This window comes from Cydia amplana, chromosome 3 (genome assembly GCF_948474715.1).
Source record: "Cydia amplana chromosome 3, ilCydAmpl1.1, whole genome shotgun sequence".
In the NCBI taxonomy this organism is placed as follows: Eukaryota; Metazoa; Arthropoda; class Insecta; order Lepidoptera; family Tortricidae; genus Cydia; species Cydia amplana.
This window is the reverse complement of record NC_086071.1, coordinates 4,486,711-4,514,033: the sequence shown is the minus strand read 5'-3', so window position 1 is coordinate 4,514,033 and position 27,323 is coordinate 4,486,711. Positions and strand designations below refer to the sequence as shown.

The window sequence follows — 27,323 nt, the reverse complement described above, 5'->3', positions numbered from 1 at the left end:
TCCAGTACAATAACCCTAACTCACCTTACTTTTCATATGCAAAACTTGTCAAGTTTCCAAGGCAAGGTGTAGTAGGTAAAGAAACAAACCATTTACATACGAAATTATGTAAATTAGCTGATGTATGATAAAAATAGGCAAATTTAATGTAGGCAGAGTGATATATAGTAAAACAGGTAAATAGGTAGTTCAAGTCAGATACAGTTAAATCCGATCAACTGTATCTGACTTGAACTACAGGGGTAATTTTAGTACAAAATTTGGCCCCGAAGACGGCCGCTCGTACGGAGCGACATGGGGACCACATTGCGTGAGCGGCTCAGGGTGTGGAAAGGTGTCTGGCGCTTTCTACCCAGTGGCTGTAAGCACCTACTGTGTCCACTCGAGTCTTCCAGCCTGCGAGCATATAGCTCTGACACCCCACTCTGGACGGCTGGTAAATGCAAGCCAGAGGTGAGAGTCCTGCGGCCCCTGCTCAGTGTCCACTCCAGCCAGCCAAGGAAGGAAAGCCGGAGAGAGGGGCCAGACTGACTCTCATAGGCTTGGGACCTAAGGCACGTCATTTCTGGTGGGTTCCAGTTTTAAGCATTGTAAACAGTCAGTTTTAACTTACTAATATTATTCTTATTTGTTGAAATCAGTCATCTATAGTTTGTCATTTCAAACATGGACAGAGAGAATCGTACTATCTTTGTCTTACTCTAGTACTAGCACCCAAAAGATGAGTATAGTTATTTTTGTTCTTATTTACTGCCAAATTAGTTTGACCAACTATACAAACATAGTTTAAACACAAAACTTTATGGTATTCCAGTGAAAAAGAATAATAAGAGTTAATTTCTAGTGTACCGCACAAACTTTATTCACGGTACACTTATTATGCTTAAGCTCACCAATCAAGACTTTATTGGAACATGGTTCTATGCTGAGAAAAACTTAGTGTTCCTGTCCTATGGGAAATAAAATTCAATTAAAATGGCACACAGAATGAGATACCTGTTAATGTAAACAAATCAATTTATCTTCATTACTTTGTTATCTCACATGCTAACAAAATGTGTCATATTTATTATTTGTTTAAACTTTTCACCTTTAAAGCTTGAAAGGGCCTTACAATGTATGTACCAAACCTTGTACCAACATTAATCTTCAGTGACAATCTGTTAGTGGTCCTGATTATATTAAAAACAAACTCCATTAAATTATTTATTCGATTCTGTGGCAAAAGCTAGCTACATATTACACATATATTTTTTTGCCATTGATATTTTACTTAAGTGTTTTCTGTCTATCCATATAAATTAATTTTCATTTCCATGTTTACCACTTGCTTCACTTAACTATATTACTACTGTATATGAATGTTACTTCAAGCAGAGAAAAGACTGTTTGGAAAAGGATTCAGTCATATTATACAGTCAGCAAAGACCTAAAAGTACGTAACTTCAAATCTATATAAATATTAATTGCAGAACAGCTGATGTGATTAAATAGGTTTTGTTAATTTAGTTAATGAGTCATGCATTAAATAATAAAATATAAGATTAGAGTATTTAGAGTGTTATGTGTGTGTAAAAGACAGGCGTGATGTTTTGTAAATTGACAACAAAGCAGTGATTTATCGAGCAAAATGTTCGGTCGTGCGCGGCCACTCACCCCATGAACCAGTCGACGGTGTCGCGCAGGTATTCGGGTAGCCGCTCCAGCTTGACGGCTAACACTTGCTCCTGACCAGAAACACGCGCCCGGCGCTCCGCTCCTGTATACCCTGAGCTCGACGAGCTCCGATCCGCGCCTAGCTCGCCGCCAGCATCACACTTCACGGAGCCCGAGCGCGCGCAGCTAACTGTAACAAGCCGCCGCTGCCGCACCGCGCCAACCGTGCGCGTTGAAAATCTTCAAAGCTAACTAGAGCGTGTCACAGTTGCAAAGTTATTATTGAGAGTTTCATTACAGCAGCTGAGCTCAATTCGCCATGTTGCGCAACTCAACCGAATATTTATAGATAAAACGAGCTCCTCGACGTTCTTTATGAGAACGGAAGGCTTAACACCGACGTATAAAATTAAACCTTTACATTCAGAAACAGCAGTTTATGAACATTGTACATTTTTGTTTTCTCGAAAGAGCTTAGCAGCAAAGCTGACAAAAAAAATTGCTAACTCTAATATATACAGGCAACACCAAGGCATACTGTCAAAACTGTCACATCCAGTGTTGCCAACTCGGAATTTGAAAAAGTGCCAGACTTATGTCTAGATTATGCCAGAATTATGCTAAATAATTTGGAAAAGTGCTAAAAAAATGCTAAACAATATATGTGACGTCCCACGGCAAAAGGTACCTTATGGCGGCTGGCGCTTACGTCGCATAGCGCCGCAATAATATTCATTTAATGAGTGTCTTCCACATAAATCAAACAATGCTGTTTCTGAAATTTTTATAGAGTCAGACCAAGCTAACTTTGCACTGACTTGGTTAGCTATACTTGGTCATGTTAGCTGGTAGGTTAGCTAGACTCGGAATCCTCTAGCTAGACGGAGTAATTATTTCATGAAACCGATGCTGCCAAAAATACTAGGGTGCGGGGGACGAGGTGAGCGAGTCCCGTGCCGTGATTGGTCCGTTCAAAGACACGGACGTCACACAAAGACTATGCTCAGGCTAGAATGGTCGTATCAAGTCGTATGTATAAAATTTCCTTTGACGGTTGTGCCATGAATTACACTGCCAAGTAGGTTTCAAACTTGGCTTAGGGACACAATTCACTAATTATGCTAAAACTTATGCCAGATGCTAAATGGATAATTTGGATGCCAAAGAGTGTGAAAAAGTGCCAGATCTGGCATCCATTATGCCAAGTTGGCAACACTGGTCACATCACAGTAAGGAGTTAAGGAGGGTATTATACAACATACAAACTACTAAGAAGATACTATAATTTTTTTTTTTTTTTTTTTTTTCGTATGGCTTTTTGTGTTACTCTACTTCAGAGATTTACAGTTTTTAAGTACTGTACCGCTTCTATTGTTAAGGTGGTCAGATCTTCAACTTGCCCTTGGTATTTGGTTAGAGGACAGTCAAATACCGTGTGGTGTACGGTCTGCTCGGCTGCTCCACACGGACATACCGGTGATTCGCACCAGTTCCATTTGTGCCATAAATAAGCACAGTTTCCAACTCCCGTCCTTATTCGATTCAGCATGCACCAGACGCGACGGGGTTCCTCAAAGCCAGCAGGTCGTGTCTTGGTATTAAGCTTGGAAACGTCGCCAGGGAGAGATCTTGATTCCCATTCAGATTCCCAAGAGTCCCGTAGGTTACACATTGGGGCTGGATCATGGAATCTCAGCACTGGGGGATGGCGAGACTTAAGTCGTGTCTTTTTAAAATCATGAAGGTCTTCATGGATGGGTAAGTTTGTGGATGCCCGGATCTTTTGTATTTCAAGGCCAAGGCATCTTTCTCTCCGCATATGAGGTGGCAGTATGTGGGATAGGACTGGTAGCCAATAGATCGGTGTGGGCTTGAGGCATCCAGAGATGAGGCGCATCGTGTGATGGAGTTGGGCGTCAACCAGGGAAGTGTGAGCGCTGTTCAGCCAGACGGCAGAGCTGTATTCGGCTGTCGAAAATACCAGCGACAGTGCCGAGGTCCGGAGTGTAGCTGCATTTGCACCCCAGGTAGTTCCGGTTAGCTTTTGGATGATGCTGTTGCGGGTTTTCAGCTTTGCAGACACTTTCCCAAGATGCTGTTTGAAGTTCAGGCTTCTGTCAAGAGTAACTCCCAGGTATTTGGGGTAGAAGTTATGTTTCAGAGTGGTGTCCCTAAACTTCACATTGAGCTCTTTTTTGGCCATTTTGTTGTTTAAGTGAAAGCAGGCTACTTCCGTTTTAGAAGGGTTAGGACACAAGCGCCAGTTCGTAAAGAAGTTGTCCATGGTAGAAAGGTCCCTTGTTAGCGTTAATTCGGCAGCCTGCATGTTTGAGTCTAGTGTGACCAAGGCCAGATCGTCCGCGTAACCAAATTTCCGGCTTGTTGTTTCGGGCATGTCGTGGACGTATAAATTGAAGAGCAGTGGTGCGAGAACCGACCCTTGGGGGAGGCCATTATTTAGGACTCTTACATTTAGGATACTATAATAGGAGCATACTACACTACAATGACACTACACTACCGCACCGTTCAAAATCACGGTGCGCCCGAGGCCCGTACGTTGTTTATTCTCAATACAAAATGATTATTTTTATTTTATTTATCCTATAGAAGTGGTATACGCGTAGGGTTACCAGATACAAATTTAGACTTTCCTGACAAAATTCCTGATTTCCGAATATTCTTCCTGACATTCATATTTTTGACGACGGGGGGGGGGTCCAGTTGAGCCGATAGCCATCAACGCGGTACACGGCCCTAAAAGTGCAATTGTATTATTTTGGTGAGTTAGTTGTTAAATTTAGTCCGATTAAACAAGATATTTTACCTACATTAATTTTAATCACAGAGGCAGAGGATACTTCTTATTATATTGTTATCTTTGCAAATGCGAATATTAGACATGATTTCGATTCTATCTATGTATGTATGCTTGATAAGTTGAGTGGATCTCATTTATTATTTTTTTACAATGTTTTTGGATTAATTTAAGTAAATAAAAAGGTACTTTATAAAAAAGTCTATCAATTCAAAAAATTCCTGACATTTTCGTGTTCCGTCCCCATTCCTGATAAAAGGCCAAAATTCCTGACATGTCAGGAAAATTCCTGTCATCTGGTAACCCTATATACGCGTGCCTCCGTGAGGGACAAAACATACGCAATGCGACACTATGATTGGTCGAATTTATTTGTTGCCCACCATAATCCAAGAGATACCTGTTTCTCGCTCTCACTTATGGGTGCGGCGCGCCAAGGTTGCGTTGCGGTGCGGTAGTGTGCTACGGCCATGCTACGGCTTTACTAGTAGAAGATCTGTGGAGCCCTTGAACATCCGACCCCCAATTTAGACTCTCGCGCGAGCCACGAGACGAGCCGCGAGCCGCGCCACGAGACGCGAGTGTAAGCGGTGGGCTCGCGACTCGTGGCGCGGCTCGCGGCTCGTCTCGTGGCTCGCGCGAGAGTCTAATTCGCCTACGAGGTTTGACGTTTCTCAATATTGCCAGTATCCTTTGTTTTGAACATATATTTGTAAAGATGGAGTCTAAAGCTACAGCTTGGCAAAAAAGAGTAGAAATTAAAAAGTGACAACACTGTTTGTAGTGTCATCCCGTTTTCTTATATAAATTGGTTTGAAAGGGACGACACTACAATGTTGCCACTTTTTAATTTCTACTCTTTTTGCCAAGCTGTACATTAGCTGTTACCACAAACAGAAGATACTAGAGATAGATGGTCAAGCAAATCTTGTTAGTAGAAAAATGCGCGAAATTCCAATTTTCTTTGGGACGATATCCCTTCGCGCCTATTTTTTTCAAATTTGCCGCCTTTTTGTACTGACAAGATCTGTTTGACCAATAGTAGGGGGATGATATTGACGTTGATGTTTCCTGTTAAGAAATACAGGTGGCGCTTCAAAATGGATGCAAAAAACTTCGTCGAGAGGGCTCTCTTTGTCCTATATATTATACATCTCTTTGGTCTCATAAGTACGATAATAGGGATGTTGACAATTTTTTGGAACTGGTTTTATTTTGTAGATAGACACGTAATAATTACAGAAAAAAATATTAAAAAAATATATTCATTAATTATGAATAAAAAAACATGTATAATAAGTTTCGTGTTTAAATTTCGCGCCTGAATGCTCCAAACTGTCACGTGACCTTGATGACGTAACGGCGTTTTAAACAAACTGCTGTCAGTCATTTTTTTTAGTTCTTTATATGGCAACTGACAATTTTTTTTAAAGCCTTAACACACTGCCCATGAATCTAGTATAACTGGATTGGGCATGAGTGGTGGGGATAACTGACAGAACGGGATAGTCTTATGTATCTTTCAGTAGGAGTAGCAGCGAAAGCGCTATTATTGTTTGTCCTTGTCACAGTCTCACATCTTGTTTTATTCCCCACCGTAAATTGACCACCGTGATTGGTCGAATTCATTTGTTGCCCACCATAATGCGACGCTATGATTAGTCGAATTTATATGTTTTGTCCCTCACGGAGGCACGCGTAGACCACTTCTATAGGATGCTACCTTCTATGACACTGCCGCATCGGACAGCGACCTTCTTTCTCGCTCTAACTTATAGCTGCGTCCTTAACGCACCACCTTACACACTATCGATTCGTGCGTCGCACCGCACCAAGATCGCGTTTCGGTACGATAATCTGTAGACACTTAGGCAGGTTTTATAACTTGTCTTTGGTGATTCCACTGTGATTACGTCACGCGCTCCGATTGGCGTTTGCAGTCACGTGATACTGGGCATTATTTTAAATACTTTTGATTATTTTTAATTAATTTATTACGCATATTTACACTTGCAAAATATGATTTTCCGCGTTCTAATATTCCCTGCTATGGTAAAAACAAAACATGTTATATATTCGCGATTCATGTCAACATCCCTATTATACTTTTACTTTATCTGTGGCATATATTGATATGTCAATAATTGAAGTTTCTTTTCTGCTGTGATCATAGCAGAAAGTTAAATTGCGCGTCGTTGTCGGCGATTTGCTCGCCACTATCGAATTCTGAAAGAGAAGACGAGGATGCGTTCACGCCACGGTCGAGCAGACTGAGCGGCATGTACGAGAGCACGTGCGGAGCGGCGGCCAGCGGTCAGTGCGGCGCGGCGCAGCACGACGGCGATGGGGCCGTCGCGGCGCCCGCCCGTCCCGAGCCCGCCTCGCGCGACTACAGCGGCTTCGACATCGTGAAGGCCACACAGTATGGTGCCTTCGACCGCGTGCGCGAGCTCGTGGAGGCCGGCTGGGACGTCAACCAGCCAGACCATGAAACGGTGACGCTGCTTCACTGGGCGGCGATCAACAACAGGCGCGAGATCTGCCAGTACCTGCTGGCGCGCGGCGCACACGTAGATGCGGTGGGCGGCGAGCTGCGCGCTACGCCGCTGCACTGGGCGGCGCGCCAAGGGCACCTGGAGGCGGCCGTCATCCTGGTGCGCGCAGGCGCGGACCTAACGTGCCGCGACGCGGAAGGCTGCGCGCCGCTGCACCTGGCGGCTCAGTTCGGGCACACGGCGGTGGCGGCGTACCTGGTGGCGGCGGGAGGCGCGGGCGCGGCGGACGCCGGGGACGCGGGTGGCATGACGCCGCTGATGTGGGCGGCGTGGCGCGTGGCCGCCGTGGATCCAGCACGGCTGCTGCTGTCCCTGGGCGCGTCACCGCGCCCGGCCGACCAGGCGCACGGCAACACTGCACTGCACTGGGCCATTTTGGCCCGCAACTCTACTGCTGTGTCCACACTTGTGCTTTATGTGAGTCTCTTACTTATCCGGGGTACCTTTCTAGGTGAAATAAGGTAGGTAAATTCTTGACCAGGCACTGTTCTTCAATTGTGAGGAATTTTCATTAATTGTTATGTTAATAGTTGCAAGGCTGCATTATAAACACCAATTAAACCATTTGTGCTATTAATAGTTATAGGTTATAGGTTATAGGTATTCGCGGGCTTGGTTTCCGCAACTCGACGTCATATTATTGCGCCTATTTTGCGTGATGGGTTGGCGGCCTATTCCTGCCAACCCAGCTCTACCAGGAAGCCTAGCAGACCCTTGACGTTGCCGACGACTTCTGGGAGCGACCCCGGTGAGCCGAGGTGTTGTGCCCGGTATTCTGCCACCCCTGGGCATTCGAGAATGACGTGGGCGGCTGTCTCCTCTGCCTCCATGCACGCCCTGCAGAGGGGGCTATCTGTAACACGTAGGGTTAGTAGGTGTTTGTTAAATGAGGCGTGGCCGGTTATGGCCCCAGCTATAAGCCGGAGCTGTGGTCTCTTCAGCTGTCGCAGCCTCCGTGACAGCTTGGGGTTGAGTGTCGGGAGGGCTTCCTTCGCCTGCCTGCAGGTGCCTAGGTTAGACCAGTATTGTTGGTGTTTTACCTTGGTGTTATGACGCAGCATATTCCGGAGCCAGGCAAATGGCAGAGGTATAATAGGCTCAGGTCCTGCCACCTTCAGTTCCGAGCCACCTCTCGCCAGGATGTCGGCTGCATCGTTACCTCGTGAGTTGCTGTGTCCTTTGATCCACTGCAGAGTTACGCCATTGGTGGTACATACCTCTGACAGAGCTTTGTGGCATTCGTAAATTAGCCCTGAAGTGAGAGTATAACTTTGTAGAGCTTGCAGTACTGATCGACTATCAGAGAGTATGCGGATGGGGTAGTCCAATACTTCCCTTGAGACGATTGCGTGTGCTGCCATTATGATGCCCATACATTCCGCCTGGAAGACTGTGTTATGGGCACCAAGTGGTGTTGAGATGTGTATGTTTAGGTCCTCTGAGAAAACCCCAGCGCCAGTGCCTGACCTTGTCTTTGATCCGTCCGTGAAGATTCTCAGCTCCCTTGGGTTGAGTCCTTCATGGGGTTCTTCATGTAATTGTATTTTGTATTTCTTGTCGAAGACGAACTGCTTGGGTATCCTGTCAGTCACCGCTTCTATGAGCGGTTCCCTACCTATGGCCTCGTAGAGGATTTCGGTGTGTGGCACCCTAGGCGGTCTCCAGAGATTAGATTTTTTAAGACGTACCGCCGCAGCTAGCGCTTCCTGTTGTATAAAGAGGTGCAGCGGCGGCAGGTCCAGTAAGGCTTCCAGGGCCGCGGTTGGTGTTGTCCTCATGCAGCCCGTTGTCGCCATACAGGCCAGCCTCTGGAGTCGTTGTAGTTTAGCCTCAACTGTGGATAGTTTGGTGCGTGGCCACCATACTATCGCTCCGTAGCTTATTATTGGTCTTATAACTGCCTGGTAAAGCCATAGAGTTAGCCTGGGAGTTAATCCCCAGGTTCTACCCACCATTCTACGACATTGCCAGAACGCGACTGTAGCTTTGTCAATTTTGCCGTTTAAGTGATTACTCCAATTTAGCTTGTTGTCAAGTATTACCCCTAAATACTTTACCTCTGCAGATAGTTGGAGTTCTGTATTGAACAGTTTGGGAAGGCGGTAGTTTCCCAAATTGCGTTTGTTGGTGAACATTACCAGCTCCGTCTTGTGGGGATTGACTGTGAGTTCGTTGTTGATGCACCAGCGCTCCACGATGGCTAGTGCAGAGCGGGTAACGTCGCATACCGTACCTGTGTGGTTGCCGCTCGTTAGTATCACTATATCGTCAGCATAGCCGATTGTGTAGTAGTGATTGTTGTTTAGTGCCGTGATTAGGTCGTTCACTACTAGGTTCCATAGAAGTGGCGATAGAACGCCCCCTTGGGGGCATCCCTTTGCCACTGATGCCTGCTGTGTCTCGCCTGTCCCAAGTTTTATGACCCTCTGGCTCAACATGTTGTTTATCCACTGGGTCATAACTGTATTCGCTCCATGTCTTACCAGTGCTGCTGCAATGCTGCTGAACCTAGTCCTGTCGAAGGCCCCTTCTATATCTATAAAGGTTCCTAAGCACATGGACCTGCTTTTAATCGCCACCTCAATTTTGCTTACCACTGCATGTAGTGCCGATTCTGTAGACTTGCCAGGGCTGTAGGCATGTTGGTTGGGATGTAGGGGCACGTTACTCAGCACCCTCTCCCTCAGATACCTGTCGCACAACCTCTCCAAGGTTTTAAGCATGAAGGAGGTCAGGCTGATGGGCCTGAAGGATTTGGGATCCGAGTAGTCGCTTTTACCTGGTTTCGGTATGAAGATGACTTTGACCTCTCTCCACCGCTTTGGCACGTACCTGTGAGCCAGACAGGCGCGCAGAACGGTGGTCAGCTTCAGAGTGAGATGCCTACCGCCCCATTTTAGAAGCGCAGGGAAGATCCCATCCATTCCTGGAGATTTGAAGGAGTCAAAGCTGTTTATGGCCCATTGCGTGCGCTGTGGGCTGATTACCTCGTGTGTCTGTAGCCACTCGTCCTCCGACGGAGTGGTCTCCTCTGCCTCCCAACTTACTGGGTGCGATATCACGCAGTCCGGGAAGTGTGTTTGCACCAGGACCCGTTCCGCCTCCTCCGGTGAGTTGGTGAGAGAGCTGTCAGGCTTACGCAGGGATCCCAAGGTTATGGTTGAGTTGTTGGAGAGGACCTTCCTTACCCTGTTTGCCTGCATGGTGGTTTCAATGTCTGTACAGAATTTGCGCCAGGAGTTTGTGCTCCTGTACCTGAGTCGTTTCTTGTACTTGGCCTTTGTGGACTTGTAGTTATCCCAGTCCTCATCAGTGCCAGTGTTCATTGCTCTGTTTAGTTGTCTCCTCATCTTACCCCTGAGTCTCTCCAGCTCAGGTCCCCACCAGTTGCTCTTCCTTCCACTGCTTGTTGATGGGGTGGTTAAGGGACATGCCTGATGGTAGCACTCCAAGATGGTGTTTGTGAGGGCGCTTACCTGTTCTTCTATTTCAGCTGTGCCTAGTATCTCCAGGGGACACACAGGAGTGCTATTAATAGTTTTATATCATGTTTTGTTGCAAATACTTATTCATTAGGATTATTCCATGATAAGGTATCAGTATCCATTTTCCAACAGCAAAAAAATTAACTGCCTATCTAGAGTACTAAATCAGATATGATAACATTTTAAATTTCGACCGTCAATATTATATTATAAATCATCAAATCAACCGAGCCCGACAATAAGCTCAATAAGGCTTGTCTTGTGGGTACTAGACGACAATATTTATTAATTTTAAATACATAGAAAACATCAACAGATTTGTTTCTAATGATTCACAGTTAGTTTCACTATACTTATAGCAACTGGGATAAGAACCGTGATTACCTTTTGTATTGTTTATAATATGGTTGATGTAAGTCTATAGAAAACATTCATAACTCAGGAACAAATATTTGTGATGAACACACTAATATATGCCCAAGCGCGCCATGTGATGGGCTAGGTGGGGCACTTAATATAGCCAATTGCCAAGGAGGGGGGGGGGCAGGGGGAGGAGGGGCATACATTTAGTTACAAATTTTATTGGGGGTGGAGCTTCCCCACGCCTCCCCCCCTTGGCGACTACCTTTTAAATGCCTTTACCAGGATTTGAACCCGGGACCTGCTGCTTCAAAAAGCAGGGCCATAGACTAGGAATCCTCTAGACTGAGTTTAGAGCAATTATTTCATGAAACCGATGCTGCCAAAAATACGGGGGTGCGGGGGGATGAGGTGAGCGAATCCCGTGCCGTGATTGGTCCGTTCAAAGCCACGGACCAATCACGGCACGGGATTGACTCGAAGATGGAGTAAAACTACCGTATAAGTGGCAGAGAGGGTAGCGTTACTATGCTCAGTCTAGAGGATTCCTAGTCTATGAGCAGGGCATACAGGTGGCCATTATATTATAAATATACAGAATATAGAAAGTTGTGAGGTGTTGAAGAAGGTATCTTCTATCTCAAATCTAAAAAGATCCTTCTTAAAATTCCTCATTTATAAATGAGGGGGGTTCCGTACCTCAAAAGGAAAAAAAACGGAACGCTTATACTATACGTCGACGAATGTCTGTCTATTCATCTGTCACAGCCTATTTTCTCCGAAACTACGTACCAATGAAGATGAATTTGGTAAGTTTGGAAAAAATTTAAACAAATGACTTTTTAAACATGGGGGCCATTTTTGGAGTTTTCAAACTCCATAAATATATAGTGTAATATAAAATGAAAGAGCTTATTGAGAGAATTTCTAATATTTTTTTTTTATAATTTTAGAATTAACAGTTTAGAAGTTGTTCAAGAAAATATGCAATGCAAAAAATTACCACACCCATCATGGATGAGGAAATTGCCTCGCGTGTATGCTCGCTCTGTGTCGACCCCGGCTAATAATTAGTCCCCTGTATTTTTTATTGAGTACATACTTTTATTTTTTATTCGAAATTTACAATACAATACAAATCCTCTTTATTACACAACCTCAAAATAATTATACAAAGAAAGTCACATAATACATAAAGACAGAGGTAAGCAAAAGGCGGCCTTATCGCTAAAGAGCGATCTCTTCCGGACAACCCAAACTATTATATATAATTCTGTAAATGTGATGTTAATGCTGAGTAGTAACCAGTGATTACAGAATTGACACAACTAAGTTTGTAGTAGTAGTATTAGTACTAAACTCATTATGTATTGTACAAAAACAAATAATAGAAGTAACTTACAATTAGTAAAAGGTAAGTACACAACGGTGACCTTACCCCTTTGAGGGATCTCTTCCAGTTAACCTGTGATTAGATAAGAGGAGAAAGCGAGAAGAGGGTGATAAATGCAGCAACATGGACAACATTGCAACATATTAAAAGTTAATATGTATATTTCATAAGGCAGTTAAATAGGTCTTTACGAAGTAATATATGTATAATAAATCATAATTTGCTCCTTGGCTCAGTACGGCACTCATGCTCCGTTTTATAACCTGGAACTCTTGTTTAATTATAAAATGTAGTGTATTATCCTTTATAAATTACAATATCTGGGTGACCGAGCGTCGCTCGGAAAACATATAAACACTCGAAAATGCGCGTTTTCCCAGAGATAAGACCTACCTAGATCGATTTTTCGCCCCTATAGTATATTTCATAATATAGTAAATATAGCCCCTATAATATAGTAAATTTCATCGAAATCGTTAGAGCCGTTTCCTAGATCCCCGAAATATATATATTTATAAATAAATAAATATATAAATAAATAAGAATTGCTCGTTTAAAGGTATTAGATGTAGTGGCCTTGCGCTCTTTGTAAACGCTTTATAATGTGGTGTCTGTTTGCCTCTGTTTTCTGTACATGGGTTTGTTTGTGTTTCAGGGCAACGCGCCGCTGGACGTGCCGAACCTGCGCGGCGCCACGCCGCTGGCCATGCTGCAGGCCGCCGCCGGCGGCCGAGACTCCTGGATCGGCAGCAAAGTGCTGGAAAAGGTGCGGGAGCACGAGCTCAAGCACTCCGGGCCGCATCTGCTCCGGCGGCTACTGTATGACAAGGTGATTGACGAAACACATCCTGACATGCAAAGGTGTCTGCAGAAATAAATTTAAAAGTGGAAAAATTTAGTCTTGCCTCCCTAAAGGGCCATATGGTTGACGACCGGTCTGGCCTAGTGGGTAGTGAACCTGCCTGTGAAGCCGCGGTCCTGGGTTCGAATCCCAGTAAGGGCATTTATTTGTGCGATGAGCACAGATATTTGTTCCTGAGTCATGGTTGTTTTATATATATTTAAGTATTTGTATATTATATATGTCACCGTTGTAAACACTCGTCATATTATAATCTCGCTAGTTACATTATAAACTGACGGTAGGGAGATTATAATCTAACCTAACCTAACCTACGTTAGATTATAAACTAACGGGTTCACAATCTTACAGTGTCATATATATCGTTGTCTGAGTACCCACAACACAAGCTTTCTTGAGCTTACCGTGGGGCTTAGTCAATTTGTGTAATAATGTCCTATAATATTTATTTATTTATTTATTTATTTTATTTATTTATATGGTGGAAATATTAGCTGTCCGTGTATGAGGTCTTGGTAGCTTAGATGGCAGACCACTAAGCTAGTCAGGCTAGTGATCAGAGTGTCGTGAGTTCAATTCTCACCCAAGACAGTAGGTAAATTATTCCAGTTTCAAATTTATTCTAAGTTTAATAGCCTTGTTCGCAGACATTTCTGCTAGATACAAAATTAATTTGTATCTGCACGAGTTGGACAATAGGCTCAAATCATCAGTACTTAGTGTACCTACGCGCCTTTAGGCTCATATTGTCAGAATGTCAATATTGTTAATATCAATACTTATGTCAGATAAGATAGACAAGATAAGACAAAATGTTCCGTGATTGACTGATTGCACACAAAAAAGAGAATAGAAATCGATTAAGTAAAGAGTAGATATTAATCGTAATGCGCATATCAGTTCAGCAGAATGGAAATTGCAGAGTTCCCCCGCACTAGGCCAGGCCTGTAGTATCTTATAACAGGCCATTATTATTAAAAAATAAGTTTTTGGCAAAAATGTCATTTTTGGTACAAGCTTTTATCGCTGTTGTTTCATCACAGAGTTCCTATGGCCACCTCCTGTCTCCATCATCAGATCAGCTCGATGGTACCATAATATTGCATTGTCACCCGACTTACATGTGTATGCAAAATTTCAGCTCAATCGGAAACCGGGAAGTGGGTCAAATTTAACTTGCAAGATTCCATTACATAGTTAGTTACATACAGGTCGACCTAATAAAAGCTTGTTAAAAAAGACTGCCTTTTTTACCTTTATGTAATTCTGTAAGTACTTTTTAGGGTTCCGTAGCCAAATGGCAAAAAACGGAACCCTTATAGATTCGTCATGTCTGCCTGTCTGTCTGTCCGTCTGTCTGTCCGTCCGTATGTCACAGCCACTTTTCTCCGAAACTATAAGAACTATACTGTTGAAACTTGGTAAGTAGATGTATTCTGTGAACCGCATTAAGATTTTCACACAAAAATAGAAAAAAAACAATAAATTTTTGGGGTTCCCCATACTTCGAATTGAAACTCAAAAATTTTTTTTTCATCAAACCCATACGTGTGGGGTATCTATGGATAGGTCTTCAAAAATGATATTTAGGTTTCTAATATCATTTTTTTCTAAACTGAATAGTTTGCGCGAGAGACACTTCCAAAGTGGTAAAATGTGTGTCCCCCCCCCTGTAACTTCTAAAATAAGAGAATGATAAAACTAAAAAAAATATATGATGTACATTACCATGTAAACTTCCACCGAAAATTGGTTTGAACGAGATCTAGTAAGTAGTTTTTTTTTTATACGTCCTAAATCGCCTAAATACGGAACCCTTCATGGGCGAGTCCGACTCGCACTTGGCCGCTTTTATTTTGGACTGCGTCTCATCTCAACTATTACGCTGAAATATTAGAATTAAATGAGAAGGTAGACCACGTGACAAACGGACCATGTGTTTATAGCCCAATTTCCGAAAACGTTGACAGAAGCTGCGCTGGTGGGTGGTGGTGTTGGCGCCGTTCGTGGCCTTCTACCTCTCGGGGCTGGTGTTGGAGTCCCGCGCGCGCTACGCGGTGAAGGCGCTGCTGTTGCTGGCGCTGTCCGCGGCGCTGCACGCGCTCGGCTCGGCGCTGCTTGACGACGACCTGAAGAACATCTTCCCGCTCAGCGTGTACCTGGCTACTAAGGTACATATCTAGGGTTGCCAGATCGAAAGGTGCTATTATCGGGAAAAAATAAAAAAAAATCTGGATTTTGGGACTTAAGTCGGGAAAAAAGAAACATTCAAATTAAAATAATTGTATTAAGAACAACGATATTTTACATTTCCTATTGGCTGTCAGCTGCTTTGCCCAATCTCGCCATGCCGCGCTGACGGGCTCGACGCGGGTCGCTCGCTCGCTCGACGACAGTTAGGAACTTGAAATTATTGTTTTATAACGTGAAGCTGTTTTCGGGACAATTTTCACTTTGTCGGGAATCGGGAACACATGCTTAAAATCGGGAGAATCCCGTCAAATCCCGACCATCTGGCAACCCTATACATATCACTACATAGTATAAAACAAAGTCGGGTCCCGCTGTCTGTCTGTATGTATGCATAGACCTTTAAAACTACGCAACGGATTTTGATGCGGTTTTTTTTTAATAGATAGAGTAATTCAAGAGGAAGGTTTATGTAAAATTTGTTAACCCGTGCGAAGCCGGGGCGGGTCGCTAATAATACATATTACGAGGGTGGGCGCCTTGAGTGTGACTTCCGCGTTCGAGGAAACTATTTGGAAAACCGAATTGCGGCACACGAGAGGTTGACGTTACGCTTCCCTCATTAGTATTTGCTGACAAAATCGGGATTTTAAAGTTTAAGCTGGTCAATTTGTAATAGAATATGAATTAGTGCCAGATTTGGAGATATTGTGCCAATTTTTACGCCATCGACCTATTGCTCGAATGTTGTAGGTATTGGCAAGGTGCGAAGTCGGTGGAGGGGGAAGTGGCGCTGATCGTCACAAACACAGGTAATCTTATGGAATGTCCGCCATTAGTACTAGCGGCAGCCGCTTGAACTAATTTTACTCCATAAGATTTAACGTAGAAAGTCCGCCAAAATGAGGGCAGCACCAGTCATGCACGTAGCGAATAGAAATAAGTATCCGTTTTGCAGGCGTGGTTCTACATCACTTGGGCCGTGTTCCTGGTGGGCGCGGCGGGCTGGCGCGCGACGCTCATGTTCGCGCTGTGCTCGGCCGCGCTGTGGCACTTCTTCCTCAAGTCCTGGCGGTCCGACCCCGGCGTCATCCGCGCCTCCACACGCGACAAGTTCCGGGTATGTCCTACACATAGACTAGGAATCCTCTAGACTGAGTTTAGAGCAATTATTTCATGAAACCGATGCTGCCAAAAATACGGGGGTGCAAGGGGGACGAGGTGAGCGAATCCCGTGCCGTGATTGGTCCGTTCAAAGACACGGACCAATCACGGCACGGGATTGACTCGAAGATGGAGTAAAACTACCGTATGAGTGGCAGAGGGGGTAGCGTTACTATGCTCAGTCTAGAGGATGTCTTGTCTGTGGTCCTACATCGTGAGCCGTGTTCCTGGGGCCCACTTCTACGATCTTAGACCAATATAATTAGTTCACGAACTGTCAAATCGTGTGCGTTGTCACGACAACACACAATAATAATATTAGACTAGTATCGTTCGAAAAACCGGCCAAGTGCGAGTCGGACTCGCGCACGGAGGGTTCCGCACCATCAACAAAAAATAGTGCAAAACAAGCAAAAAAACGGTCACCCATCCAATTACTGACCCCGCCCGACGTTGCTTAATTTCGGTCAAAAATCACGTTTGTTGTATGGGAGCCCCACTTAAATCTTTATTTTATTCTGTTTTTAGTATTTGTTGTTATAGCGGCAACAGAAATACATCATCTCTGAAAATTTCAACTGTCTAGCTATCACGGTTCGTGAGATACAGCCTGGTGACAGACGGACGGACGGACGGACGGACAGCGGAGTCTTAGTAATAGGGTCCCGTTTTTACCCTTTGGGTACGGAACCTTAAAAACGGAGCCCAGCTGTGCTCTGCCCCGCCGTGGCAGTTTTTCCTGGAACTCTCTCTATTTTCTTTAGTATTAAAATTGGAATCAACAAAATGGAATAGTTACCTACTAGAATCGATAGATCAGAGTATATGTTGCTTGAATGTAAAATGAGAGCGTGATTATAAGATTATAACGTATTTATCTAAAAGGTTTTAGGCTTAGCACGCACTGCGGTTTTTTTCTTGCGGTTGCGGTCAAAATGTAGCGAGTTGCGTGCGTGCGCTTATAAAGAATGCCGTACGTTACATTTTTTGCGGTAGCGGAACCGCTTTTTAAAAACCGCAGTGCGTGCTAAGCCTTAGACATTTAATAGTTATTTGTACAACAAGAGATCAAAGTTTGATATTTCTTCGAGTGCTAAATTGAGTCCCGTGCAAGCGAAAGATTCTATACTAATTTAGAATTGAATCTAATTTAGAATCTTGAGCGTAGTAAGGGACTCAAAAGCGCACGAGATGTAAATAACTTTGATCTCGTGTAGTTCACAAAACTTTTCACCTCAGCAGTGAGAACATATTAGAGAACCCGAAAAATGTATTCCTTCTTCATCGCTTACCTCTATTCACTCATGTTTTCTTAAGATATACCAACAATTAAGTTTTCACCTCAGCAGCTCGAACAAGGGTACTTTGCTACTTAAAAACAGTGAGCAAAATCGCATTTTGCTCACTGAGTGAGTAAAATTGCATTTTGCTCATTTTGTCTCGCTCAGTGAGCAAAATGCGATTTTGCTCACTGTTTTTAAGTAGCAAAGTACCCTTGTTCGAGCTGCTGAGGTGAAAATGAGCTTTTTTTTACATATTTTGGTTACGTTCCCAGACGATAATCGAGCTGTCTGAGGATAGTTCGTGCGGCGGCGGCGGCGGCGGCGGCGCGGGGTTCGACCCGGCGTCGTTCTGCTCGGCGTGCCTGGTGCGGCGCCCGCTGCGCTCCAAGCACTGCTCCGTGTGCAACCGCTGCGTGGCGCGCTTCGACCACCACTGCCCGTGGGTCGGCAACTGCATCGGTGAGTGCCACTGACAATCCAACCTCTAGACTGAGCTTAGGCCAATTCTTTCATGAAACCGACGCTGCCAAAAATACGGGGGTGCGGGGGGACGAGGTGAGCGAATCCCGTGCCGTGATTGGTCCGTTCAAAGACAAGGACCAATCACGGCACGGGATTGACTCGAAGATGGAGTAACGCTACCGTATGTGTGGCAGAGGGGGTAGCGCGACTATGCTATGTCTAGAGGTTGGATTGTCTGTGGTGAGTGCATACCGTCACAGTACACTAAGAACAGTAGTGAATCTAAGGCCGCTCGGCAAGTTATTTACCTACTCTTGCGTTGGCGCTTAGGGTTGTCACTTTTATTTTTAGTTAAATATTATTTGCGTATTATGAGTAGCACTAGGTTTCTATTTATATAATATAATGAAATGTTCTATCAATTCATAAATGAGGTATAAATTAAGGCCGGTAAGAGCAGGCAAATGCGAGCGTACTCGAATGCGCGCGATCACAGTCGCGGTACGGCCCACACTGCCGCCACCGTATTCCCCCGTGTATTATGCGAATGTGTGCGTGGCAGCGCGTGCGTACACGGCGCCCGGCGCGCACGCACACATTCAAGCCGGCAGCGGCACATTTCTATGAAGATTCTCTACTGTTCTTGTACTGTGATACCGTGCACTCTGCAGCCTCGCTTCGACCACCAATATCAAAATGGCTCTACTTAGTTAGTTGAACCGTCGTCACAAACAACACTTTCAATGATTTCAATTTAAAAATACGCACTCAAATGTGACCCTAAATCCGTTGGGGACCCACGATGCCACAGACAGATTTGTTATTAATTGTAAATAGGGATGGTCCCGTCCCTGTTCCGTTGGAGATTAAAAATAAGATTATCCACCAGCTGTAATTATTTTTCTGTAATCTGCTTCAATGAGGATGTTTCACGGAAAGCTTAACGCGGATGGCGCTGCAGTCGTTTAAAATTACATGTTCATATCGTCGGGTGACAAAAAAGTCACTAACACCATTGAAATTATTGGACAATAAATCGTGTTATAAGTGTAATAAAGTGCATTGTTACATTAATTTTTTGATAGCACTTAGTGACTTTTGCTTGTCACCCGACGATATGTCAATATCCAAAGAAACATTACCCACATACTACTTGGTTCCAAGATAGTTGGAAGAATTTATAATCTATTGTTACCTCATATTCAACCTCGATTCTCCTAGGTTCGAATCCCGGTAGGGACATTTATTTGTGTGATGAGCACAGACACTTGTTCCTGAGTCTTGGGTGTTTTCTATGTATTTGTATATTATATATATCGTTGTCTGAGTACCCACAACACAAGCTTTCTTGAGCTTACCGTGGGACTTAGTCAATCTGTGTAAGAATGTCCTATAATAAAGATAAGATAAGATAAAAGATAGTTTATTCAAGTAGGCATAATTACAATGCGCTTATGAACGTCAAATAAAGCTAGGTAGACCGGCTCCAACCCTACACCTCTGCCCCGAGAAGATTTAAATCCCCCCTCAATTGGAGGAGGGTATCCCATTATGGGACCGGCAACAAACTCGGCGGGACACATCTTTTCAAAAATAATTACATCTTATAATTAACATGCATTACGAGAAAATAAGGAAAAAAAATACAATTTAAATCACTATAGAATTCATGCAATTATACACATAAGGTGTAATAGAAATTTGATTTAGAAAATATACATATGTACATGGAATCATACAAATTCGTAGCTCTTTCAGAAAACATATCAAATTCTTACAAAAGGAAAAGAAAATAAAGTTATTAAAAGAAATGGGAAAACATATTATATAAATCTGATTGATTATTATGAATTACCAACATATAATATTTGATGTGTTTTCCTGCTTACCTGAGCTGTGTCACCTAAATTACTAAACCTAAATAATACACCTAAATAATTATAATATTTGTTTATATTTATATCCAGGAGCCAACAACCACCAGCACTTCATCGGTTTCCTCGTGAGCCTGATCGTGATGTGCGCCTGGATGTTGTGGGGCGGCGTGCAGTACTACCGCGCCGAGTGCCCGGCGCAGCACGCCGAGAGCGGGCTGGACACGCTGGTGCGGTGGGCGCAGTGCAACGCCTGGCTTATGTGGGTGCTGGTGCACGCCACTTTCCACATGTTCTGGGTCACGGTGCTCACGTGCTGCCAGATGTACCTGGTACGTCTACTTGTTTAAAAATCATTTCTCACTCGCTTTTGTGGTTGGTCTTCTAATTTATGTGAATGTCGTAGTCAGATTGTATAATCCGCCGTATTACATTACGGCTAGCCGTTTTACAAAACAGGGGCGTTTTGAAATGCGGCGGTTCGACGATTAGCCGGATTGTCATTGCGATACGTTCTTCAATAAGGCGGCCTACGTTTAGCCGCATCGTATCTACTATTTAGATTGTAGAGTGACCATTGTTTCGATCGCCTACGTAACCGGAGTTTGACAATGTTTGCAATTTAATTTATTTTTACCATGGTCCCACCGCACTACATGTGTTTCTTTTCCAAAACATTTCCTTCACAACTTAAATAGACGGAGCCCCGCAAGCGGGGTTCCTATTTCTGGGCGGTTTGCCCTTCGGGCATCTGAAGCTACCTAACGAACCTAACCTACTTACCTACCTACGATTTTTTCCCCAAAGTGTAATGTTTTCACGGACGTCTCACTAAATCAATAGCTAGGTAGGTTAGGTTCGTTAGGTAGCTTCAGATGCCCGAAGGGCAAACGAAGGAAATGTTTTTTGAAAAGAAACAGTCCGATGAACTCCAGATTTGATGGACACCCCAGCGTTTTTCATAGTTTGTTGTTGTTATGTCAGGCAGCGCCACGAGTGTTAAAAATGGGAACTAAAAACTGTCAAAGCGGCGGCTAATGACTCGCTGTATACCCGGCTACGATTACGGCTAGCCGTCTTGAAGAACGTATGGCGCCGAATACATTCCGGCGGATTTTCATTCAGCCGCATTCAATCCGGCTAATCGTCGAACCGCCACATTTCAAAACGCCCCTGTTTTGTAAAACGGCTAGCCGTAATGTAATACGGCGGATTATACAATCCGACTGCGACATGTATACGATTATTCACCTCATTTTAATGCGTGAAGCCGATTACGGTGAAAAATGTTTACATATTTATTTTTGATAAATATTACAGGAAGATTTGTTTTAATTTCATTTATTCAGCTCATTAAATGTAGCCAGTATGGGTACTTCTACTCCATCTGGTGTGAAATTTTCAAACCGTTATTAGGTGTATGACTCAACTCTCCGACTCGACTCCTTTTATTTCGGATTTAAATTCCACCCGCGGGACCGTTTATAAAGATCGCGTTCTCGAGAAAAGTTCGGAACGAGACCGAGATGTATCAGTTTTTCTCTGTATCAGGGATGTTGCGGATGCAGATTTTTTGACATCCGCGGATGCGGATGCGGATATTTAAAGGCTCACATCCGCGGATGCGGATGCGGATGCGGATGTCAAGATTAGGTACTTAGAAAACGTCAAATATTTCATTTTTAGTATTTTTTTATTTAAAAAAACGAAACGTTTAGTATTTCAGCAAGAATATAGGTGCGTTTAATTTAATAAACAGTAACTTCGCCGACTTTTCTGGATCTAGACGATTTCGTTATAGGTAATGACGAAATGACCTAGCACTTACGCCGCCGCTAAGACGTTCCTGTACCGACTTGTTCGACATCCGCATCCGCATAAGCTCCGCATCGATTTTATGCGGATGCGGATGTTGAAAATAATGCGGAAGTTCCGCGGTTGCGGATGCGGATGTTCGCAACATCCCTGCTCTGTATATATGAAAACCTTGGTCGATTGGCGGTGTCCTCCGCAGGTGGTGTGCCTCGGCATGACGACGAACGAGCAGCTGAACCGCGGCCGCTACCGGCACTTCGCGGCGCGCGGCGGCCGCTCGCCGTTCTCGCGCGGGCCGCTACTCAACTGCGTGGACTTCTTCAACCTGCGCCTGTGCGGCCTCGTCACGCCGCGCCGCGCCGACGCCGACGCCGACGCCGACTCGGCGCCGATGCTGCAGCACGTGGTGTGAGGCACGGCGCGCACTGCCGCCGGCGAGGCCGTGTAGCCGCCCCCACTTGAGGCCGCCGCTGCGTCTCTAAGTTTTGTGTGCGAGAAACACAGACAAGACATCCTCTAGACTGAGCATAGTAACGCTACCCCCTCTGCCACTTATACGGTAGTTTTACTCCATCTTCGAGTCAATCCCGTGCCGTGATTGGTCCGTGTCTTTGAACGGACCAATCACGGCACGGGATTCGCTCACCTCGTCCCCCCGCACCCCCGTATTTTTGGCAGCATCGGTTTCATGAAATAATTGCTCTAAACTCAGTCTAGAGGATTCCTAGTCTATGGCGAGAAGAGATACGCGACAGATTTTAACACAGTCGTATTGGTTGACTGTAGTGTGGCAAAGAATTTGTCAGACACGGACGGCGAGTTTGAAAAATGCACGCGCGATCGTTCTGCCGTAAAAAATCGGGATTTTGCTTTTTATTCTATTGACAAATTGTTTTGCTAGACCATAACATTGGATAGTTGAGCCAGATTGTCGCTTACGAAAGACCCTTTTCATTTTTCTAAAAATGCTCTGATGCTGAGTTTTAACGCGAAATATGAACACTTATAGTACAGAATGTTCACTTTCACTCTAATTAAACCGTGTTATACAATTATTTTCGCTCTCTAAACTATACCTCAATTACGTACCACTGGTGTTGATTGAACCTGCATCCTAAAGTTCTCAAGAATATAAAAGAATTTTCGTATGCGACATTAGTGAGATGCTCGAATATGCTAACTGTATAAAATAGGCTAAGATCGGCCTATTTAAAACGTAATATATGTTTGCAAATATATATGCCTACGTAGAATCTATATTTATGTAAATAATTTTGTATAGTGACTATAAATACGAGTCTGTCCGATGTTTCTTTCTAGGCCGATTAGGTGAAAATAACAAAACATCAGTGGCGGCGCGTTGAATATTAGTAGTACAAAACGAAGCTTTTTTTTTATTTGAGGCTTATAGTAATCCGGCTGTAGAATATAGTAGTACCAAAGCCGGTGTGAATTGAGTTCTATGAACGCTCCGCTACTGCAAAATACGACCACGAAATAGTTCGCTACTAAAAAAAAATCATTAGATTACACTTACAATTAAAATAAAATTGTATCTGCCCCGAAATACACGTAGTTAAAATCTGTCAAATACCTCCAACTTACAATCTAGTTCGAAACACCTAGTACATATATTATAAATATTATAATGTAACCCTCGATCTTACTTTCTTACTTCAGTTCCGGGTGAAACTTATAAATGTAGCGACGGTCGTAGTCAGGTGTCTGGGGCGCACGTTGCCGTCAGCAGTGCGCCGGTCTAGTCCGGTCCGGTTCGGTTCCGACGCGGTCCGGTCCGGTTCCGACGCGGTCCGTACCGGTTCCGACACGGTCCGGTCCGGAGTTCGCGCGCGCGATTACCGCTCGCGTACTCACATCGATCTCCGCAAATGGACTATATTTTTTGTAGTACAACTTAGGTTATGTACACGTGTATTGTGTACGCCGCGATTCTAAACTCTATTATTATAGTAATGTTTACCAAAAATGTTCGTCGCTTTGCGCGGTCGCGCTGACCTTGTAATTTTTATAATTATTTAACAATATGGAATTAATGTTTAATAGGTTTAATTAAAGTTATTCTGAGCGAACAAATTGTAATTAATAATTATGTAGGTATGTTATTGTGTGCGTGAGGCTTGGGCGAGTGTGTGTTATACCCGATGGATAATCAATTTTGATACCTGTCAAATTTTTACGGTACATTTTGTGTAAAAATTTGAGTTTGTGATACAAAACAGTATTGATATTGGTGTCATATAGGTGTCAAAATTGACCAAAAGTTGTCGTTGGGAATAGTTATTATTAGGCATTCTACACATTCCTGAATTTAGCGTCTTAAGGCCGGTCTTCACATTGTCAATTCTTGCTGAGTTTTGCAATGGGATACCATGACTTTTTCTCAAAACTTATGAGTTGTAACACTGTCCTATTACGCTATGAGTTGTAATATGTTATACAACAAACCTCTAATCTAATAGATTATTTAAATATTTCGGTATTCTTTCAATTCACTCAGATAAATCTGATTTTGTAGGCTATCCCTATTATAGTGCGTCAAGCAAATCTTGTCAGTAGCAATGTACTGCAAATTAAAGTAGGGTAACACCATGTAACACTCAAAGAGCAGAATTGCGCTAACAAAAGCAGCAATGTACATCGAACCAAAACGTGTTTATTTTTCCGCCCTTCATACGTCAGTTCGAGTGAATTATCATAACCTCAAATTTTAGTAATGTTTAGCGTCAACGAGCATGATTGTACATTGTAGGCACCTTAGCTTTGCTTGAGGTCATGCATTATCTTGGTATTTAATGGTGACAGCAGAAATTTCTCTTGAAATAGAAACGATTCAGAATGTAAACAATAAGATGATGGCTGTCATTCACGATCCACATTCCACAGATAACACACAGATGACATGCGATTTTGGAATTATTCGAACACAGTGTTGCTAACCCGCGATTTTTCAAATTTGCCGCCTTTTACTACTGACAAGATTTGGTTGATCCAGTATATTAATATTATGATACTTGAATGCCATATAATAATACAGCCAGCAAGAAATTGCGAGCGTGTATCATTGAAGTACCTAAGTGTCGGAGGTTAAAATCAGGAAGGTGTGCTGCCCCTTGCACCTATGTACTTTAAGAAACGAAGCTTCCTTCTATTCTAATAATGTACTGTTATACTCATATCAAACACTTGCGATCCAACTGAAGCGATGTTTACAAAAACAACATAACTGCTTAGAGCGGTTGACACTTTTTTAAGAACATTGTTAATCGTTTCAGGTGTCAACCAGTGTAGTCAGTTATGTTGTTTTTGTAAACATCCCTTCAACTATTTTTGTATAGGACTCGTCATTTCTGAGCGTGAAGTTTTTAATGATTCCTCTTTCTCCGTAATATTAGTCGTTCCGGTAGTTAAGAGAGCTCTATTCCACAAACTAACTGTATTATATATTTAAGACAATAGTGGACAAACGCTTTTCCATACACACTTAGTCCCCATTTTCCTCTCTGGATATTGACATTATGGAAGATAAACACCTGATTAGACCTTAATAGCATAGCCTTCGTTTGGCTTTTATCGATTTTATTTTATATCGAATTTACATCAAAATGTGTACTAAAACATATTTTCTAATGAAGGAGAGGGGAAACTGGGGACTACATATTTATGGAGGAGCGGTCGTCCACTTTCCTTTCGAGCTACCGCGTGCGTTCTGGGCTATAACCACGAAAATCGAATTTCGCAAATTGCGGGCATTTTTCTCTGTCACTCTAATTACGCCTGCATTGGAGTAAAAGAGAAAGATCCCCGCAATTTGCGTATTTCGGTTTTGGCGGTAGCCCCTCTGTAACGCGCTGCGACGCACGACTAAGCTTTTCGCTTTAATATTTAAATCGACACATTTACTACTTTTTGTTATTGTTTCTTACTAATGAAAGAAAAAATAAATGTAACAGATGAAATTAATTTATTAGAAAAAAATCTTATGTTATTTTTATCCTTTAGGTCAGCGGTCGGCAACCTTTTAGCAGCCAAGGGCCACATAGTAATTAACGAAGTTGACGCGGGCCGAACTTTGTTAATATTTATGACTTTATCACACATTGTCGTTTGCCAATATTAAGTCCTTGCTACACGTTCACCGACAAGCCTTCAGACCGCGTGGCCTTGGTCCGTCCCGGACCGTGTAGACAGTTGTTTCCAACAAAATTTGACCAAAACTGACCAAGGTCAGACGGTTAGAAGGCTTGTCGGCGACCGTGTAGCAAGGGCTTTACATACAAAATAGCAGGGGAGGCCTGCGGGCCGCAATGAAGTGACAGGTTTACGGGCCTCAGGTTGCCGACCGCTCCTTTAGGTCACCTGCGCTAACTTTAGGTTTAAAATTTAATCATGACAAAAGGTCTCTCGTAAAGTCGAGACCATCTTAATACTATCTTGTCAGACTGGTCGGGCGGGTTTTTGCTGTTCAAAGTTCAAATTATTGGTAACACAGAGCACGCACCATATTATATTATTATGACGTCACAAATTTTAACGTCAAATTAATTGACAGGTTTCTAATCTGACCAAGCTGACTCTGCACAGAGTTTGCAACGACAATGAGGCAATGACAGTGTGGAAGATAAACGCACTGTCATTCTAATAGTGAACACGTTCTCTGCGATTCTTGCGAACTCTACCATAAATTGGGATCCAGACTGGACAATTTTTCGCACAATAAATTGCAAATTTAATTGTGTGGTACGGATGCATTAAATGAAAAAGGACTTTGGGTCCCCAATCTCACTATGAAATTTTGTGTGTGTGTGTGCGTGTGTGTGGACGCTAGATTTGGCGTCAATGAAATTAATGATCAAATTGGCGATTTGATTGTCCCGTCTGGATTGGCCTTTATATGTATTGCATTGGTAGTCGAACATAGCTTTCATGATTTGTTAAGAGTTTAGGTACTGTTATGCGGAAAACATGCCCCTGAAACAGTTACTCATACCTATGTATCAAATATGTAGTAGGTACTTAGTGTATTACGTACATACACATGTTTTTATTTTTTTAATATTTGGTGACAATCGATCGACCTAGCCCCAAACTATAGATCGTTTTTTTTAGCATTAGAAATAAGGTAAACAATCTTGATGTGTCTTTTAATTGAAAAACACATTTTAAAAATAAGTTACTGTAAATATGTAACAATTATGAATCTAATACGATCTTTTATAGTCTTCTGCTTTCATAAGTAATAGTTATTGGTTTTTAAAAAGTGTTTTTCAATTAAAAGACATGTCAAAATCCCTTACCTTCTTTCAAGTTCTTTCTAATGCTAAAAAAAACGAACTATAATTTGGTTGTTAATACTTACGCTATGGAATTTCCAATTTAGCAAGAACC

The 27,323-nt window shown here is 43.2% G+C and overlaps 1 protein-coding gene and 1 long non-coding RNA gene across 2 annotated transcripts in view; one reads left to right on the top strand and one right to left on the bottom strand.

The window, feature by feature from the left end:
• LOC134662410 (uncharacterized) overlaps positions 1 to 27,323 on the bottom strand; it is a 179,538-nt gene that overhangs the window by 112,376 nt on the left and 39,839 nt on the right. The window contains exon 2 of the long non-coding RNA XR_010098069.1: positions 14,648 to 14,922. This is a non-coding gene — a long non-coding RNA (uncharacterized LOC134662410). The remainder of the gene's footprint in view (positions 1 to 14,647; positions 14,923 to 27,323) is intronic.
• Positions 6,580 to 22,365, top strand: LOC134662396 (palmitoyltransferase Hip14). The gene is made up of 7 exons (XM_063518611.1): positions 6,580 to 7,446; positions 12,923 to 13,096; positions 15,100 to 15,300; positions 16,278 to 16,439; positions 18,039 to 18,225; positions 20,196 to 20,434; positions 22,117 to 22,365. The coding sequence occupies exons 1-7, from the start codon at positions 6,754 to 6,756 to the stop codon at positions 22,327 to 22,329; spliced, it is 1,869 nt and encodes a 622-aa protein (XP_063374681.1). The 5' UTR covers positions 6,580 to 6,753; the 3' UTR covers positions 22,330 to 22,365.